At 46.8% G+C, this 17,964-nt stretch overlaps 1 protein-coding gene across 1 annotated transcript in view; it reads left to right on the top strand.

Moving 5' to 3' along the window:
* The first annotated feature begins 8,200 nt into the window (after positions 1-8,200).
* The window catches only part of ADARB2 (adenosine deaminase, RNA specific B2 (inactive)), a 240,215-nt gene continuing 230,451 nt past the window's right edge, over positions 8,201-17,964 (top strand). Inside the window, 1 exon segment of the mRNA XM_027559470.1 lies at positions 8,201-9,087. Within this exon segment, the coding sequence (XP_027415271.1) occupies positions 8,988-9,087 (100 nt within the window). The 5' untranslated portion in view covers positions 8,201-8,987.

Here is a 17,964-nt window from a genome sequence, read left to right as displayed (position 1 = left end):
TATCACAAACTGTTTCCTGGATATGGAAGAAATTGCAAACACTTTAATAATAGCCCAAAGTGATTTTCCGATTCAGTCCTTTACAGGAGAGCCTGGAATTCATTATTGCTTTAATGATGGGCCTCTTGACTCCAGCCAAGGAGGCTTGGTATTTTCGCTGGTGTCTTGTCCACTGGGAGGTGGTCACTGACAGGATAGATCAGCAGCCTGCACTGCATTGAGATGCAGAACAAATGGGGCTGAGTCCCTCCTGTGCGGCTCTGTGGGCTCCGCTGCCACTAACAATTACCAGGGACAGGGGCACAGACGCACGGCAGGAAGCCTGACCCCAGCGCGGCAGCTCATTTTGCACCCCACTTATTCAGTGCGCCCTGCCCTGTAATCTCCCCACATTGTTATCTGTGCGTTTACACAGTCACACCTTCATTATGTCCCCAGGGCCAGCATCAGCTGTTTGTCACATCTATTGATTGCACTCAAACTGCAATTTACAGAGATCGCTCTCCAAGGTCCTGAGAAAATCCCGTCTCTGTCTGAGGGGCTGGCGGCGGGCTGGTAAGGACCATCACAAGAGTCGGACAGAAACCACGGGGACCCACAACAGCCCCGTGTCACTCTTGGGAAGCAAACGCCAAGGTACCCTTAGGACTGGACACCACTCAGAATGACAGAATTTCACCAAAGCTAGGAAGCAGGCAATGTTGAATGCCCTGTTTGCCATGAATCATCAGCATTACAAGAAAAGAAACGTGGCTGTGAGTAGCAGTGCCCTGCTAATGTGTAACCTACACAGATCCCGAAAGTAGTCACAGCGAGCACGTGTAACACTGTTTAAACTACTCACCACAAAGCCAGAAAAGCAGAATTCATGCCCCTGTTTTTCAGATGAGGAAACTGAGGCTCATAGACTTCATGTGATTTGCCCAGATTCCCATGGCCAGACTGACTCAAGTAAGATATGAACTTAGGTCTGCTTGGCTTGGAAAACCAGCCCCTGCCCAGGTTCTGGCCTCTACCTGCTGAACGCTTCAGGTGCGCCGTCTTAGGGGAGCTGGCTTGACTTTGCCCGCCACACTCATGTGTTTCTCCTGGGACGCACCTACACTGTCTCCTTCCTGTCCCCATCTTCCTCACAGGCTGCAATCCTTATCACTTTCCTTCTCCCATTCCTTCTGCAGAATATCTTTTAGGGATGTGTTGTGGTAGAGAGAAGGACTCTATAAGAGAAGCAGACACGAGGAAGTAATGAAGTAAGCGTGCTCCCCCAAAGCTGCTCCTTGCCCCACTTCTCAGCTCACCTGCTGTGCTGTGCGCTGAAGGGTACAGTCTGGAAGGTGGAAGGAAGAACGCGGCCCCATTTCCCAGGGTTGCACACCTGGTGTGAAGATGGCTCTCCAGCACTGACACCAGCACATGGCCAGGAGTGCCCTGAACTCCCACCGCCACCCCCAAGTATACCAGGCGCTGGGCTGCAGCATGCTCACAGGGTGGGTTGGCTCAACCTCAGAACAGCTGCAGAGGTAGGTGCTGGTGGGCTTTGCCTCCTGCAGGGACGAGAGTGAAGTTCATGGCCCAGCAGGAAGGCAGTCAGGCCGGCTCTGCTGATGGTGCTCTGGACACCATGCCCACCACCATCCGATCCTGGGGGTCCATGGACCAGTGAGGAGGAGTTTTGTGAGACAGTACTGGCTCGTGTCAGTAACAGCACATCTGCACCTGCACACAACTTTCCACCGTCCCAACAACGTTCACAAACCTTGGTTCCTCTCGTTTTCTCCACAGTGCTTCCTTTGTCCAGAGTGGCAGGCTCCAGGGGATGGTGATCACAGCACAGACTGCCCCTCCAGGAACGTCCCTGGGTGGAGGAGGGGGTACAGAGGTGAGACTGCTTTTTGCTAACTTGGCTGGGCACTGAGAACATGAAGGAGAAAGCATGGGAATAGCTCCTGGATGGGAAGCCCCAAGACATCCAGGAAGCTGGGCAGCTGAGGCCAGCATGAGGACCCCAGTCTTCCAGGGCTAGGCTGCAAATAGCTTTCTGGGAAGATGGTTTTGATATGCTTTCTCTCTTTCACTTTCACTTTTCACTTTCATGCATTGGAGAGGGCAATGGCAACCCACTCCAGTGTTCTTGCTTGGAGAATCCCAGGGACGGAGGAACCTGGTGGGCTGCCATCTATGGGGTCGCACAGAGTTGGACACGACTGAAGTGACTTAGCAGCAGCAGCAGCTCTCTTTCACCCTCAACGAAGAGGGACCCAGGAAGGTGTCAGTCGTCCATGCTCTCAGCCAACAGTCTCTGCAGGCACACTCGCAGGCAAGTCCTCACCATCTTCTATTCTTCATGCTTCTCATTTCTGAGGGGCAGGAGCTGCTGTTCTCTGTGGAAGTGGGTGCAGAGGAGTGATTTTCCAGCACATGAGAGTCCTAAGAGCAAGGGCTGTTCTACTGGGTCCAAGGTTTTAATTAATAAAAGAATAGCACTGTGATTTGTGGAATGTAGCCATGTGACCTGCAAACACACATCTTGCATTGACAGGTGACAGCAGAGCTGGCTGTCAGAGGGCATCAGCTTTGTCATGTGCTGTGTGCTCAGATCTCCTCCACCAGATTACACTCCTGCCAGTATGCCTAAGTCCCTTTCACTGGGACTACCTCTGCTCCATGATGGGATCAGAGTGAGTGCTTTTTGCTCACTGTGACCCCCTCCCCTGCCGACATTACTCATATGTAGGCTCAGGTGGGCAGTTGGGAGGAGGGACCTTGGCTGAGGGTCCTGATGACCTTCCCTGGAGCCGGGGCAGAGATGCCACTGTCCCAGGAAGCAGCCACCCAGAGCCATCCATCTCCCCTATGCTGAACTCGGTAAAGAGCCCATGGGTCTTCCTTCTAGTGTTTTCTCAACTCTTTCTCTCCTGCCTTGACCAAAGCAGGGAATTATAAGGCAAGTTTTTAAACATTACTTCCATAAGTGATCAAAAAACCCTGGGGGTTAACTCGGTGTCCCTTTCTTTCTCTGCTCTATTTCTGGGCAGAGGCAAGGGAAAGAGCAAACTGAGGTTTCACAATATACACACAGCCTCGATCCCAGGTGAGGGATGAATCCAGGAAACCAAAGGCGGAAATACAATGTTTAGACTTTAAACCTTGGGTAGAGAATTTATACAGGCTTCCCAGGTGACTTAGTGGTCAAGAATCTGTCTGGCAATACAGGAGACACAAGTTCAGTCCCTGGGTTGGGAAGATCCCCTGGAGAAGGAAATGGCAACTCACCCAGCATTCATGGACAGAGGAGCCTGGTGGGTTACAGTCCATGGGGTCGCAAAGAGTTGGACATGACTGAGTGACTGAGCATGCAGGCACAGAGAATTGAAATGAAGCCACAGCATCAGCCCACCCGAGTCCAAATACCAGAAATGTATTCCTGACAAGTTCCCATCCCTTCCTTTCAATTCATTACGTTGATTAACACCCCAAACCATTAATTCCATCTGTGCTTCGCTTTCTTCCTTTCTTCATGCCATCACACAGCTCTCTGGGGATATGACAGTGCTCGTTTTGAAAATCACTGGTTCCAAGACAAGATTTGGAACATTAAAAAATTAACTCTTTGAACTGTATCAGTTTAAGACACAAAGGAAAATCTAGGATAGGGTGTGCATTAAGGAAGCTTTAAATAGTAGTAATTCTTTATGATTCAATAAAATACTAAGGTTTCACATTTCTGAAACTAGCAACTAAGGGCATTTTAAGTGTAAATGTCAGTTATTGAACCTATCTAATGTCGAAGAGGATTATTTCAGGTCGTCATTTCTCTCATCCTGCACAAACACTTAATGGTAGGATACCATACCTTATTCCAAAGGTCACAGAGACCATAAAACACTGATGTGGATGTGGTCCCACGGCTGGCAGCCTGCACGCTAGAAAGGAATGGAATCAGTGCTACAATTAGCCCAGAGGCAGGTTCGATGAGCCAAGATCATCTTAGACGGGGCCTGGGGTGCCCGTGGGACCCACGCCGTGCAGACCATCTTCTCAGGGCTCCTCTTTTCATTTTTATGTATTTATTTTTGTCTGGGTCTTCACTGCAGTGCTCAGGCTTCTCCTTGCGGTGGTTTCTCTTGTCACAGAGCACGTGGTTTGTGGTTCGTAGGCTCAGTAGTTTCAGCCCCGGGCTCCAGAGCACAGGCTCATAGTTGTGAACTATTAGTTGCTCCACAGCATGTGGGATCTCCCCGGACCAGGAATTGAACCCGTGTCTCTTGCACTGGTAGGCGGATTCTCTACCACTGAGCCACCAGGGAAGTCCGGAGGGGTGCTTTCATCACGGAGACCACTTTGGCTTGACAATTGTCCTCATCTTGGGAAGTCTATGGTTAAAATCAGGGCACTGTGTGGGGAGAGACGAGAGTAAGGCAACAGGATCCCTTTACAAAGCACTCAGCTTGCTTGTTCCTAATTCAGTGTTCCCAGCAGCTCTGCGGTGTCTTTCTCCTCATTTTACAGACGAGGCTCGGGAGGGTTCACTGCCTTTCCCAGGAGTGGGCACAGCACACAGAGAAGTAGAACATGAATCTGGCCTGTTGGTAGCAAATTCAGGGTCTTTCCTTCTCTTTACCAGCATTTTCTGAGTAATGTTCCGTTAAACATCAATACAGAACTCAAGTAATTTTCAGCTGGAAGACAGACTTTGGTAAATTAAAATTTGTGATATCGACCAAGAAAGAAAACTCAGCCAAAATTATTTGTCCCCAGAGCTCACATAGAAATAATTAGTAATCACAGAACATGGAACTTGAAAAAAGCAGATCTTTTGCAGATCTGCTTTGAAATCAGTAAGGATGCATTTGGTGTTCTCCCAAACTGCAGGCATGCCTGGGAGAGAGAGCAGGGACAGAGGGAGAGCTGGCTGTAGGTGCAGCATCGTGCCCAGGGCGGCCTCACACTCAGAGCCCTCCTCCAGGCTGGACCCCTCAGGCCCTCCCCTGCTGGCCACCCTGCTCCCACCCCTTGGACGAGAACGAAGAGTAGGGCGTGGGTCACAGCACAGGTCATCCCCACGTCTCCTCCACTTCCAGGTCTCAGGCCCAGTTTCCTTGATGTGAGTTATTTAATTTGAAGAACAATGGCTGAAGATGAAAGAGTGAAAAAGCCCTCTTGTGCTATTTCTCTGTTTGTGAAAAGTAATAATTTAGTGCAGTCTGTGATGAGGTCATGAGTTGGCAGACATAAATATGTCCAGGGAACACTCTGCTGCTTTTTTCTGCCTGGTGGAACTTGTCAGGGGAGGCAAGGGGAGCTGAACTAAACTTTGGATTCTACAAAAGTCCTGTTCATTTCTGTGGGAGTTACTTGCTTGGGGAAACCTGTGAGAAACAAGTTAACTGTACTTTTAACTGGAAGTACAGATGTTGTGATCAAGTAAGGAGAGAACCCATGTGTTGGTCTCAACCACAGGTGCTGAGTCCAGGAGCCTAAAGGGGTGCACAGGGGGTGGAGGCACAGGAGGACTTATTGGTGTGAATGTGCCGCTCTCAGGCTCTTCACCTGCAGAAACAGACCTGTTCTTCTGTAACATTCTAGCCGGCCAGCTCTGCCTCCACTGCACCCTGAGCCTCCCTGACCTCAGAGGATGCAAGGACAACAAGGTCCCTGACCTCGGGGGACTCGAGGACAATAAGATCCCTCAAGAAGGCTTGCAGAAGTTCACAAAAGCTACCAAATCTCCAACTCCAGAATGAAAGTGAGCAGAGAAATATGGTAAAAACCACATTGGAACCATCCCCCCGGGAGCCCCCTTCTAACCACGATGACTTCGGCATGTTTCCCAAGTACTCTGAGCCTCAGCTTCCTTGAGAGTAAAAGAAGGATCTGTGAGAATCACACCAGAGTCGGTGTGAACTCAGTAACATGCCTGGGACAAGCGACACTTCTGGTCTAGGCCGGCTCCAGGAACGCTCGAACCACAGACCTGGCCCAGGTCCCTTGCGGCTCTGAGGGCCTCAGGAGGAGCAGACCAGACCACCACCCAGAAGCACTGCGCACCTACAGTCCTGAGGAGACCCGCACTGGAGATCTTGGGGTGCAGGGAACACCCCGGGGGCCCTGCCCTGCCTCAGTGTGAAGACCTGCTCCCCTCCAGGCCTGCCCAGCCCCCTGTCCTTGTCCAGCTTCCACTTGATGGCTATGCAGGGGCCGCACCTGACTTTCCAGGCAGCCCCCCACCTGCTGGGACCCCCACTCCTAGCTCCTGGTTTTGGCTCATATGGGCTGAAAATGGGCCAGCGGAGCCTCCTGATGGACTGGGGGAGGCGTGGGTGCCTGCAGCTCTTCCAGCATCTGTGTTTCCAGCCTCTGTGTTTTCACGTCTGTGCAGCAACACCAGCGCTAAGCTGTGCTGAAGTGACTAGAAACAGACAGGAGGCAGGGAGCTTCGTCTAAGGCATCCTGTGTCAGAGCATATGATGGCAAGCTCTGGTTCAGAAGCCTCCTCCATCCCCAGAGACACAGATTCACTGAGCTGCCAGGCCTGAGCTTGTCCTGCCTTCCCAACGGGGCATGACCTTACGCAAGTAAACAAAAACAGACTAGCCCCCGTCTATGCAGAATAATGTCTGCATAAATTATACCCCAGAACTTTCAGAAAGGTAAAGATCGGCCAAGATTTTCATCTTGACCAGCTTTTGAATCAGGATTCTAAGGATTCTAAGGATTCGGGACTAAGTGCTGAAACCCAGGTTTTAAGTGTGTGGCCTTGACCGCCGCCCTCTTGGGCTGGAAGCTGTAGTCCCCAGTGACCACATCCACTCTCCAACCAGGGGGCCAGGGCACCCACGCTTCACAGAAAGAATCTGTGATGACGGGAGGTGAGGGGGGGGCTTGGTAAATGCAACCAGGCTGGAAGGTGCATTTGCTCGAATTTCTCCCCAAGGCATCTCCTCTTGGCTTCTGGACTAGTGTTTTGCAAAAGGCTACACAGGGAAAGTATGGGTTGGTACTGACTCCGAGTTTCCACAGGGGGAGTCCTACAGCTGCATTTCCAGACACAGTTGATGCTCTCAAATATCTCTCATGCTACAAAGAGTACGTGGGCGGGTGGTGCACTTCTCCAGGATTCATGAGAAAGAGCAGAAGAGGTGGGCTTGTGAGGTCAGCAGCAGGAAATGATTGAACCCGGCACATAGAGGGACCCTGGCGTGACTGCGTTTATCAGCCTGAAATGAGCCAGACACTTAAACGCCTAAGCGGGAAATACACAAGCCCCTCCTTTTCTGAGGCTAACTGGAAGAATGTGTGCACATTCTCTCAAAAAATTTTACCCACTGATTTACCAGATAATCACAAAGTGATCAGTGTCGCCAGTTGCTGTTGTACAGATTCTCAAGCAGGAGTAAAGGTGGTGATCCCCATTACACAGATGAGCAGACTGAGGCTAGTCTACACCACTCAGCAGAGGCAGAGCAGCGGGGCTAGTCTTGGATGCAGACACCCTCCTCTCCCTTCAGTCAGTGAGAGCTGAGCCAAGACCCCTAGCCCCCCGAGTAACAGCACATCCAAACTCCCAATTGCTTCCAATGTTCCCTAGAGGGAGTACTTTTTTCTCATATAAAGAAAATTATCTGGAAATTTCTAAGTCCATGAGGAGCTTGAAAAGGGTGTATGTAAAGTAGGAAATAGAAATATTTGTGTGCCATTTCTGCATCATCCTGTTAACGCTAATGACTTTTAGAGTGGATTTTTTTTTCCAAACCATTACTGTTATAATTAACAGCCTATGTGATTTAAATGCAAAATGCAATGAAGATGACTGGATTATTTTCCTTCTTAAATCTTATGTTAGATTTTTAACGTTCCATAAGTATGGTCTTGAAAAAAAAAAAAAAAAACAAGATAACCCTGAGAAAAATTGTTCAAACCTGGTTCAATTTGCAATCTTCCTCCTGGTGAATATTACTTTCTTTCATCCGAATGTTACATTCGGTGATAAAACTATCAGATAAAAGCCCTCTCTGCCTTTCATTTCATTGTTCCCTAAATAGAGCAACCTACTGACATCCCTGCCTTAAAAATCAGGCTCCGACCAAACCCCCGCGTCTTTATGCAGCATTTCTTCCTTGCAGACGGAACAGCCAAGGGATGTGAAGGAGAAAACCAAACAAACATGAGGGTTCTGAAAAATGAATCCCCCTAAGAGGCTGTCTCCCGGGGAACTGCAAATCTTAGCCCCTGGCCGAGGAAGCGAGGGCTCGGTATTTCTTAGAGAGAGATTTCCCCCTTGACACCCGGGTGTGCGATGGATTAACTAGTTAGAAACTGGTGAGAGGCGGGGTCCCTGCGCCTGAGAGCGCGGGAGCCGAGTGCCCTGTCCGTGCGGCCGGGCGGGAGCAGGGCTGGGCTGACTCCTCAGTCCGCTGCCCCCTCGGGCTTCTCGCAGGGAGGCCGGCTCGGCCCGCGCCCCCTCCCTCCCAGGCTGGCCCCTTCCCTTTCCAGCGCCCCGGGCAGCTCCGCCGTCCAAACCGGAGCTGAGTTTGCTGACAGGAGCGCACGGGCTGGCAGCGCTGATGTCAGAGCCGGCGGACGGCCGTGATTGGATCTAATTAGACTTCGCAGCAGCAAATAGACAGGCTCCCTGCGTGATCGGCTTCAAAGTGGCTGGTGCCCAACAACTAGCAGAGGTGCCAAAGTAGAGCCTGCGCGCGGAGCCCAGATTCGGGGCGGCTGGGGCGGCGGGCGCTCCGCGGTCCCGGCCTGTGCGCTTGGTGCGGGCTCAGACCGCCGGCTCTGCCCGCCTGGACGCAGGTGACAGGGAGCCGCCAAAGGAGACGGTGACAGCCTCCAAAGGAGACGCCAGGAGTGCGAGAGCGCAGCCCCGAAAAGTGAGCCGGCCCCGATCCGCAGGAGCGTCCCCGGCGGCCGCGGCCGGAGCCGGAAAGCTGAGAGTGTTGGAGAGAACTCCCGCCCGGGTCCACTCGCCGGCCGCTGCCATGGCATCGGTCCTGGGGACCAGCAGAGCGTCCGGAGGGCTGAGCGGTCAACTCAAATGCAAGTCCAAGCGGAGGAGGAGGAGGCGCGCCAAGCGGAAAGGTAAGGACCGGCTTCCGCGCCGCCTCTCGCGCACTCCCTGCGACGCGCGTCGCTTCTGCGCGCCCTGCCCGCTTCTAGCGGCCTCCCTCGGGATGCTGGGGCGACGTGGCCGGGGCCCGCCGAGCGCCCCGCTCCAGAGTTCAGGTGCCTCCGTGAACGCCCAGGCTTCCGCAAGCCCGAGGGGGTGGCCAACCAAGCGGGGGCTCCCTCGGAACGCGGTGCCCTCCGCGGCCTCCGGCACGGCTGCTGACCGTCGCGCACAGACGCCGGTGCCCAAGGAAACGCTCCCCTAAGCCCTAAGCGCCCCTAAGAACGAGGAACGGACCTCGCGCCAGCTTCTCCATCCCAATTGTCTTGGAGGCGGGAGTGGGCAAAACCCTGGCAACCGCCTCCCCACGCTGGGTGACAGTTTCTATTCCGAGCGGTGTCGGCTGTTTTGTAAACACGGGGACCTGCAGCGAGAACGGGGTTCGTCCGGGGGAAAAAAGCAGAAATTAATGCATGAAAAGAGAAACAAGCATCGCAGCTCGTTAGAGATGAGGAAAGCTGCGAACCAGGAGGGGAGAGGAAGTGTCTGGTGTCAGGTTTGAGCCTGGCTCCCCAGGTTCTGGGAGACAAACGAGCCCCCGAAGTTAGTCGTCAGGTGGGCAGCCCAGGGTCCCCTCGGGGGCAGGGCGCAGCCGCCCGCTGCTCCACCAGGAGGACGGCCCTGGGCGCCGTCCCGCCGGTGTCTGTCCCTGGAGGGTGGCCGGAGCCCCCTCGGTGCGGCCGCCTCTTGCCCAGAGAGTAACTTATGTCAGCCGCCCCTTATCATGAGCCTGCAGGAGAAAGTTCAGTTATTATTTGAAATGTGTTGGGGTTTTTTAAGTGACCAAAGAGCCCTAAAGAACAGGGGGAAAGACACAAGCATCGTGTGTCAGGTTTCCCGGTTTCTCTGCTGGAAGATGCGGAGTTAGTTGTGGTTGAACATGTACCTCCTTCCCCAAGAATCTTCATCCTTGCCGAGGCCTAAGATAAGTTTCTGCTCCATCTCCTCCTAACTACTTCCAAACGGTCCTGAGCCCTTCCCGACTTCTTCCTGTAGTAGAAATTAACCAGAAGGTTTGAAGGAATAAATGCCAAGACATACAGCCATTCATTATGATTACATGTCAGGGTGGCAGGGAGCTAGGTGACAGCTTCTAGGAGGGCTTCAGAGCCTTGGTGTGGGGGGTGATTCTGTAATTCTGGCTTAACTCTTGAGCTGCTGCAAAGAATGCTGGCTACTCACTTTGTTCCCTGAAAATTTTACTCCGAAACAGATCTGGTCAATGTCTTCCAAAAATAATGCTAACAGAAAGTGACAATGATATTGAAAAAAAAAATCACAGAATTTAATGAGTATAAATTTTAAAAGTAATGAAAAAGAAACATTGCCTTTTACGCTTCAAGTGTTCATGTGTTCCAGTATTTTTATTTAGTATATTTAAATATTAAAATGGAAAAGTATCAAACAATATTTTACAACAAAGCAAAACCTATAGAAAGAAAATAGAAGCTGATGAACACTCATGTATTTCTCCAAATTCATTTTTTGTACCTTTAATTTAAAGGCAGTCATGTTAGCTTAGAAGGGATTCATTTTCAGAAAGGAAAGCAAGAAATCTGAAGGAGGACTTCATTGGCTATAAACTATGACAATTCAAAATAAAATTTTACGTGAAATATTTATATGCTTTATTTTGAATATACCAAGTCTCTTAATTTTTATAGCCAAAAATGAAGTAGGAAAAGGTATTCAGAATGTGTGTACTAATTCTGGTTACTTGCAAATTTATCTGTGGGGCGAAGTTTCTTATGTCATCTGCCAATAGCTTATCATGGTGGATGAGTCAAATCAAACCTCTAAGTGTTCACTTCTTAGGGAAAAGTTAGCAGCATAGGTGTGTGTGGTCAATGAAAAGAAAACAACAATTACAGAGCTCTTTATTTGCATTTTCCTGGGAATAGATGAGTCTGTATATAATTCCTAATTATTACAGATGCTTTTTTCCCCTCTTCTATCAGGACAGTGGTGAATTTAAATTATGTTCTAATATTCATGAGTTTTAACAGCAGAAATAGAATAGAATAGCCTCAACTTTTAAGCTTATCTAATAATAAAACTCTGTATCTGTCACAATTTAAAGCCCATGTGTGTATGGGTGGCTGTTAAGGAATTTTGATAAGGCTCTATAGAATACTAAGTAAAGCCAGTGATTATGAGTACACAGAAAGAGTTCTTTTTCTGTGTAAATGAATAAATTAAAGTAAATGTACATTTTTTGCCAGTGATAAGCATATTTCCACCTATTCTCACAAACAAGAATTATTTTGTTTGCATCATAACTTTTAGTTTCCCAGAGCTGCTAACCAAAATGCTACTGGCTTCTATACAAATTCTCTAAACGTGGCTTTCCTGAGATTTCTTTCTTTCTTTTTTTTTTTTTTTTTTTGACTGTTAAATTGCCCTTTATTCTTTTTTTTTTATTTAAATTTATTTATTTTAATTGGAGGCTAATTACTTTACAATATTGTGTTGGTTTTGCCATACATCAGCATGAATCTGCCACGGGTGTACACGTGTTCCCCATCCTGAACCCCCCTTATGCTTTTCATTGTCAGAATAATCTATAGGATCTGAAATAAAAGCTCTGTAGCTATAGTATAAGTGTGGAATTGACACAATACTCCCATTTATTATTACATAGGATTCAGAGCCTTGGAAATGAAATTTTTTTTCCTGTAGGAGATATTTTTTAGTCATGATACCACACAGAAAGCAGTCTGTATCATTAAAAGTAAAAAAAAAAAAAAACTTAGTCTCAAAATATGACTTCAGGTATTAACTAGGCATGACCTGCATTTGTCTCTCAGGTAAACTTTTAAAAAGACACTAAGCAAGCCTCCCCACCCCCAATCCTCCTGTTATTTCATTAGGACCCAGTGCCATCCCTTTTTGCATTTTTCTCTCTGTGTTATTTTTTAGTTGGGACTTTATCTTATAAATTGTTTATGGATCTTTTACATTTTCTGTACAAACAATAAATGTCAAATTTTGACTTTTTATGCAAAAAAGAAAGGCAGTTTTTTGAAAAGCTGAGCGAAGGACAGTGTTACCATCTCACTTGCACACTGTGGTTCAGGACGGTCATCTGCTCGGTAACATGTACACCCACACTGTGGTTAAGGACGGATCCTTCCCCTGTCACATGTGAGCCCCATCAGCTTCTGCTTTTGTCTCGTGCAGAGACTTCCCGGAAATCCTGACCGCACGTGTAGTTTAGGAGACTTGCCTTTTGCCTCCCACATGGAGCACCCTCTTAGCCAGTTCCTCGTGGAGAATCCTGGAGGCCGTGCTGGGCCTTCCAGTCCCGAGTGAGACTGTGTGCAGGTCTGCACGCAGCCTGTTCATGCTGGTCTTAAAGTCATGCCTGCACATGTTACAAAAGAACTGAAGGTGTGGATATTGTAAAAGGTTGTAAAAGGTGCATATTTTAACCCTGAGTAGTAAAGGCAAAGGTGGAAGGTTTCTTAAATTAGTATCAGCTCAAGCAGGAAGCACAAAAGGCAGCACCATCAGAACAGATAGCATAAGTCAGATAAAATAAGTCGCTTACATGTATCAGCTCCCTGAACCATGGACACCTCCAGGGAAATATGCCTGAGGAACTGCATAGGTGTATTTTTAATTATTAAAATAGTATATGTATTCTCTTTTGATCTCTTGGTGAGCTTTCTTTGGTGAGAGTAATTTCCCAAAAAGAAACTGTGTATTGTCATGAAATGCATTTTGTAAGTAAAATATTTTTAACATTTTACCCATGAATACATACAGTGTATAAAACAATTGAAGTCTCTGGAAATTAAAAAAAAAAAAAGATTGCTCTTTAATACAAATATATTAGGAAATGGATTGAGAACCAATACAAATTCAGTTGGTTCCAGGAGGTAAATAGGAAGACAGGGTTTTAAGTGAAGTGCATCAGTCACTAACACAGAGAGGGGGAACTTTGGAGAACTATTTGAAATGCTGTAGAAACAATCCTTGGTAAGTAGATCCAGCTGAACGCGGCATCAACACACCACCTGTCTTTTCTGAGGCATTTGACAGCAAGCTAAGTTAATGCTTGAATTTCACGTATTATTCCAAGGAAATCCCTTACCCAGAGTTCTAGAAAATTGAGGGGTAGCTCTGCAGAAGTAAGTAAGCTGATGAATCAGGAGGAGGCAGGAGCAGCCAGTCATGAACTTGGGGAAATGCGGGAGAAAGTTGGCCAAAGGAGCAGGATAAGGAGAGCATATGGGTGGAGATGCAGGCTTGTTGTGAAATGGCATTCCATGAAAAGCTGATGAAATAGAAACATGGGCCACAGATGAAGGTGGCAGAGGCCGGTGGGCTCATCCTACCTGGTGGGACTGCCTGCCTCCTGCGTCGCAGCCAAGCATCCCTGCACGCACTAGCCTCGCTGGCCCACAGCTCTGGATCAAGGGCTGGATTTAGTGATGAAATTAAACTGACGGAACTGTTCGCCCTCTAATTGTGTAAGGGCTTTTTCTTCCTTTCTCTTTTTAAAATTTGTATTAGTACGTCTGGTTTCTAGTGACCCGTGTAATAGCAGTAATTTGAGATTGCTTCAAGGGCATTAGATATGATGAGTGAACTTGAATTTAGAATAAAAATATGAGGCTCATGTATCCATCGCTAAACAGTGGTGATTGGGTTGTTGGAGAACTGCTGCCCCAGAGGGGCATCACGTAAGGATATGCAGAATAAGGAAACTGCAGCTTTCTTTTCTTGAGGCGTGGAGAGACAACTTCTGCCCTGAAAGCATTCAGTGTTCAATTTAAAAACCGTAGATGTCTGTGGTTGTGTGTGTGCATGTATACACATGCACACATGTGTGTGTATACATACAGTGAAGACAGCTGAAAATCCTGAGCATTTTTTATGTCTGCCTGCTTCTTTTTCTAAAATGCTAGAAAATGAAAGTCATTGGTTTTGTACTGTGGATAGTTTTGAACAACTCCTAAAACCAAAAATAATACCGCGGATCTTTATCATTTAAAAATATTATCTCTGAATGCTGCATCAGTAAATGGAGCTCTTAATTACTAGCGAACAAGATTTCTAAAAGGATAAATTTTCACATAATAGGTGAGATTTTAAAGGTACTTATTTTAGCCATTTCTAAACTGGAAAAAAAAAGGAAAGAAAGGTGAGTGCCCACGTGAAATATGGAAAGCACAAGGTCCTTCGCAAAATATTCAGACTACTGAATGTTGGCCTTTCCCCGAGCGTATACATCACAAGAAGAGCCACACAGCCACACGCTGCCTGAGCGCGGCCAAGACCCACTCAGGCTGTCGAGTCGCTGTGAACACTGAAGCCAAATTAACCCCTGTCTGTTCAGTTAAATGGTTCTCCTGCACTGAAATGCAGAAATACATGCTGTGACATACAGGATTATGCAAAGAGAATTGTTTATTCCTCGCTAATAATGCATTATAATTCCCTTAAGAACATATCACTGTCAAATAAAAGAACATTACTTTCAAAAAGACGGGAAACATCTTGCTTAATTCTTGATCCACTCGTGAATTTGGTCTCTGCCTGTGGGATCAGGAAACAGAAAGAGGAGGGCATGCTGAGAAATTTAAAACCTAGCCTCTTATACTTGCGTTATGTTTGTACCTCGGTTCCAAACACCTCTCTTGGGTGATTAAAATTTTACTTTCTTGTTTATTTTATTTAGAAGGAGTAGGGGACAGGGGCTGTTGCCTGGTTTCCTGACCTTGTTTCAACAGTCACAGCAAAGGCGGCTCTGAGCGCCGTTCTTGTCCATCCACACACTTGTGAGTGAATTCATTTTCCCAGGAATCCCATCCAAGAAACAGCAACCCAGAAGTGGAAATGTTTGCTTTTTAAGCTATCAGTAATTTTCCCCAAAATAAACTTGGCTGCTTGCAAAGACAGCTGATTTTTTTTTCTGAAGAATAAGTGATAAATATTTGAAAATAAAGAGTTAATCTGAGTGCCTAAGTTCTCTCCAAACACTGTGGATATTTAGTCATCTTTTATTGTAGTTGCAGGTATTAAGTATGAAATAATTTAAGTATGAAAATAATTCATTTTATTATTTCATGGATGGAAAATGACTGCAACCAGTATCTGGTTTCTGGTAAGAAAGTGGCTAGTCAGTGTCCCTTTTGTGTCATAAAATAGACACACAGAAGTTCACTATCATCTTGTTTAAATTATGAAAATTATCAAGTTAATGTTAAAAAAATTTAAATCTCAAAAAACAGCAAGTGTGGAATATAAATTTTATATTCATACTAAAGAAGCATTTTATGCTTGATTAAGAAATAGTGTCCAATAAATGGGACATTTATAATGATAAAGAGTAGCATTAAAGACGGAAGAGACCTACAAACGTTCAGGTGACTTTAGGATTTTAGGATCATTTTTTTTGAATCCCTAAGAGATGCAATTTTAAAAGCTTTTTTTTAAAGCTGAGTTCACTTAAAATTATGGGCCTGGAGGAGGCTCCATGGGGCTGCCTCGGTGCAGAGGAGGCAGACAGAACAGCCCCAGCCTGAAGAGACCCAGCGAGGGGCTCAGGCTGGGATGTTCCAGCTCATGTCCACGCCCGCTGCCGTCCACAGCTCCCCTGACTGAGGAGGAAAGCTGGGGTGTAGGCGGAAAGTGGGCGAGGACAGCTAGCCCCTCCACTGTGATGACCTGCTCCCTTCAGCTACAATCTGGTTCCATCCCTTCCACCAAGCACTTTATACAGGTGCCCGCTGAGGTCTCCCACAAAAGAGGTCGAGGCTTCTTTCTGAGGCAGTGTCACCATTCGGATGATAAACACAGCGAACATTGCTCAGAATGCATTAGCAAATCCTCCTTTCTGGAATCTCTGCTCTACAGACGTGACTCTGCCACCCAAATGCTAGCTCAGGGCTTCCAGGGGGTCGCACACAATAGAAAGTGTTCCTTTAAATGCCTCAGCCAGGATGTGCTTTGCAGACTTTCACAGGTTTAATTAATCTTTACTGCTCCATTTATTTGAGATGCAATCTCTAATTCTTGTTTCCTTCCGCTGATAGAAGACCTGCCTCATCACTGTGTGATGTCTTACGTGATTTCTCAAATATGGCACAAAAGCGGGACAGAGGGGACCCAGTTCTTGGAAACTGGAGCCCAAGTCAAATCCTCTCTGTGTTAAAATCAAATAGAAAGTGGGGCGGCTCCGTTTCTCAGAAGCAGGACTTGGGAATCGTGATAAAGTAGCTCACAGCACGCTCCTAGAACACCAATAATTGATTTAAAAATGACTTTATCAGCCTAAGTCCATCAGAAGTACACAGATGGCCTCTCTTTAGAATTAATGCAATGTTTCCTAAAAGTTTAATTGCTCTTGGAAAAGTCCAGTATAATGAACATGACGGACACGTCAGCAAAGCAGACCCTGGCCTCCTCCCCGCAAGCCTGGCTGTGTCCGCTCGTCCCTGTCCAGAGCAGATGCTGCTTCTGCATTTGGCTGGCGGCTGCGGAGCCCGTGTCCTCACAGGAAACACTGTCCCCGTCAGACCACGGAAGGTGCACAAGCTCGGGTACCGCCTGTTGTATACAACTTTAAAAGATTTTTGTTTTAATCTGGGTGTTGCGCAAAACAATATTAAGCATCATACCTTCTCCTATCCCTTAGCTGAGTAAAAACACGGAAGGCCCGCTTTAACCACAGACGTAAAGATGCTCTGTTTGTGTTTCAACTCTAAATATTCATACCATGGATGAAACTTTGTAAAGGACCTTCTGAATTCTAACAGAATTCTAACAGAAAGTGACTTTTTCATTCAAAACATACAGTTAAAAGAGAATTTTTTTTTTTTAATTCAGATGAGTCCGTGCTGCTAATTTCCTTTCTGAGGAAGAAGTGAATTTGAAATCGAAATCATTGATATATCCCGAGGATAAATAGTAGCTTTTTAAAAGCTCTGACACAGTCAGACAGGGAATGAAGTATCCTTGAAGGATACTGAACAGAACAAATGCTGTCCCCCTGACGGTGGCTCTGGGGGCAGCGCGCGTGTCCCCGCACCAGCCCCTCCCAGAACTGGAGACAGGGATCTGCTCGGGGCTGGTGGAAATTGGGGGGATCTTCTCTCCCTAAGCAGTTAGGATAAGAAGGTTACTCACTCTAGATCTAAAAAATGAGCAGTTCATATTTCATTGTTATCACCTTTTAGGGGAGTTAAATTTATTTGGGGCTTTTGTATGTAGATAATGAATAGAATTCAAGTTATTAAAAATTGCACTTTCCGTAGGCTACTAATATATGCAAACAATATATACAGATGACAGATTCAAGATTTAAGATATATGTAAATATTTATTGAAATAAGGAATATTGAAATATTAAAAGATTGTCCATCAGCTGTCTGGACTAGCAGAAGTCTAACATACTCATTTTTAGATGAACATTTAAAAAATCAAGTGTAGAAAAAAGTCTTGAGAGGATGAACTCCTTGAAAGTGAAAAAATAAACTTGGTTTATGATCATGATATTTAGCATTGAGGAAAACATCTTTTTATTTTAAAATTTCATAAAGAAGTAAAATAAATCTTTTCGTTATTGCATCTAATAAAAATTAATCTATCCTCTTATGTCATAAAACACGAGAAACAGAAACCATGGAGGTTGTGGGGCTGTTGACAGGAGGAGAAGGGAGGGAGAAACCAGAGAGTAACTTCCAGGTCTCTTTCTTCCTGTGCTCTGGTCAGAGCTCACGTTCCTGCACTTTATTTTCTGTATCTTCCACAACAGAGCGGGCTCTGGATTGAAAGTGTGG

This window comes from Bos indicus x Bos taurus, chromosome 13 (assembly GCF_003369695.1).
Source record: "Bos indicus x Bos taurus breed Angus x Brahman F1 hybrid chromosome 13, Bos_hybrid_MaternalHap_v2.0, whole genome shotgun sequence".
Classification (NCBI taxonomy): Eukaryota; Metazoa; Chordata; class Mammalia; order Artiodactyla; family Bovidae; genus Bos; species Bos indicus x Bos taurus.
This window is presented reverse-complemented; position numbering and strand designations above follow the sequence as displayed.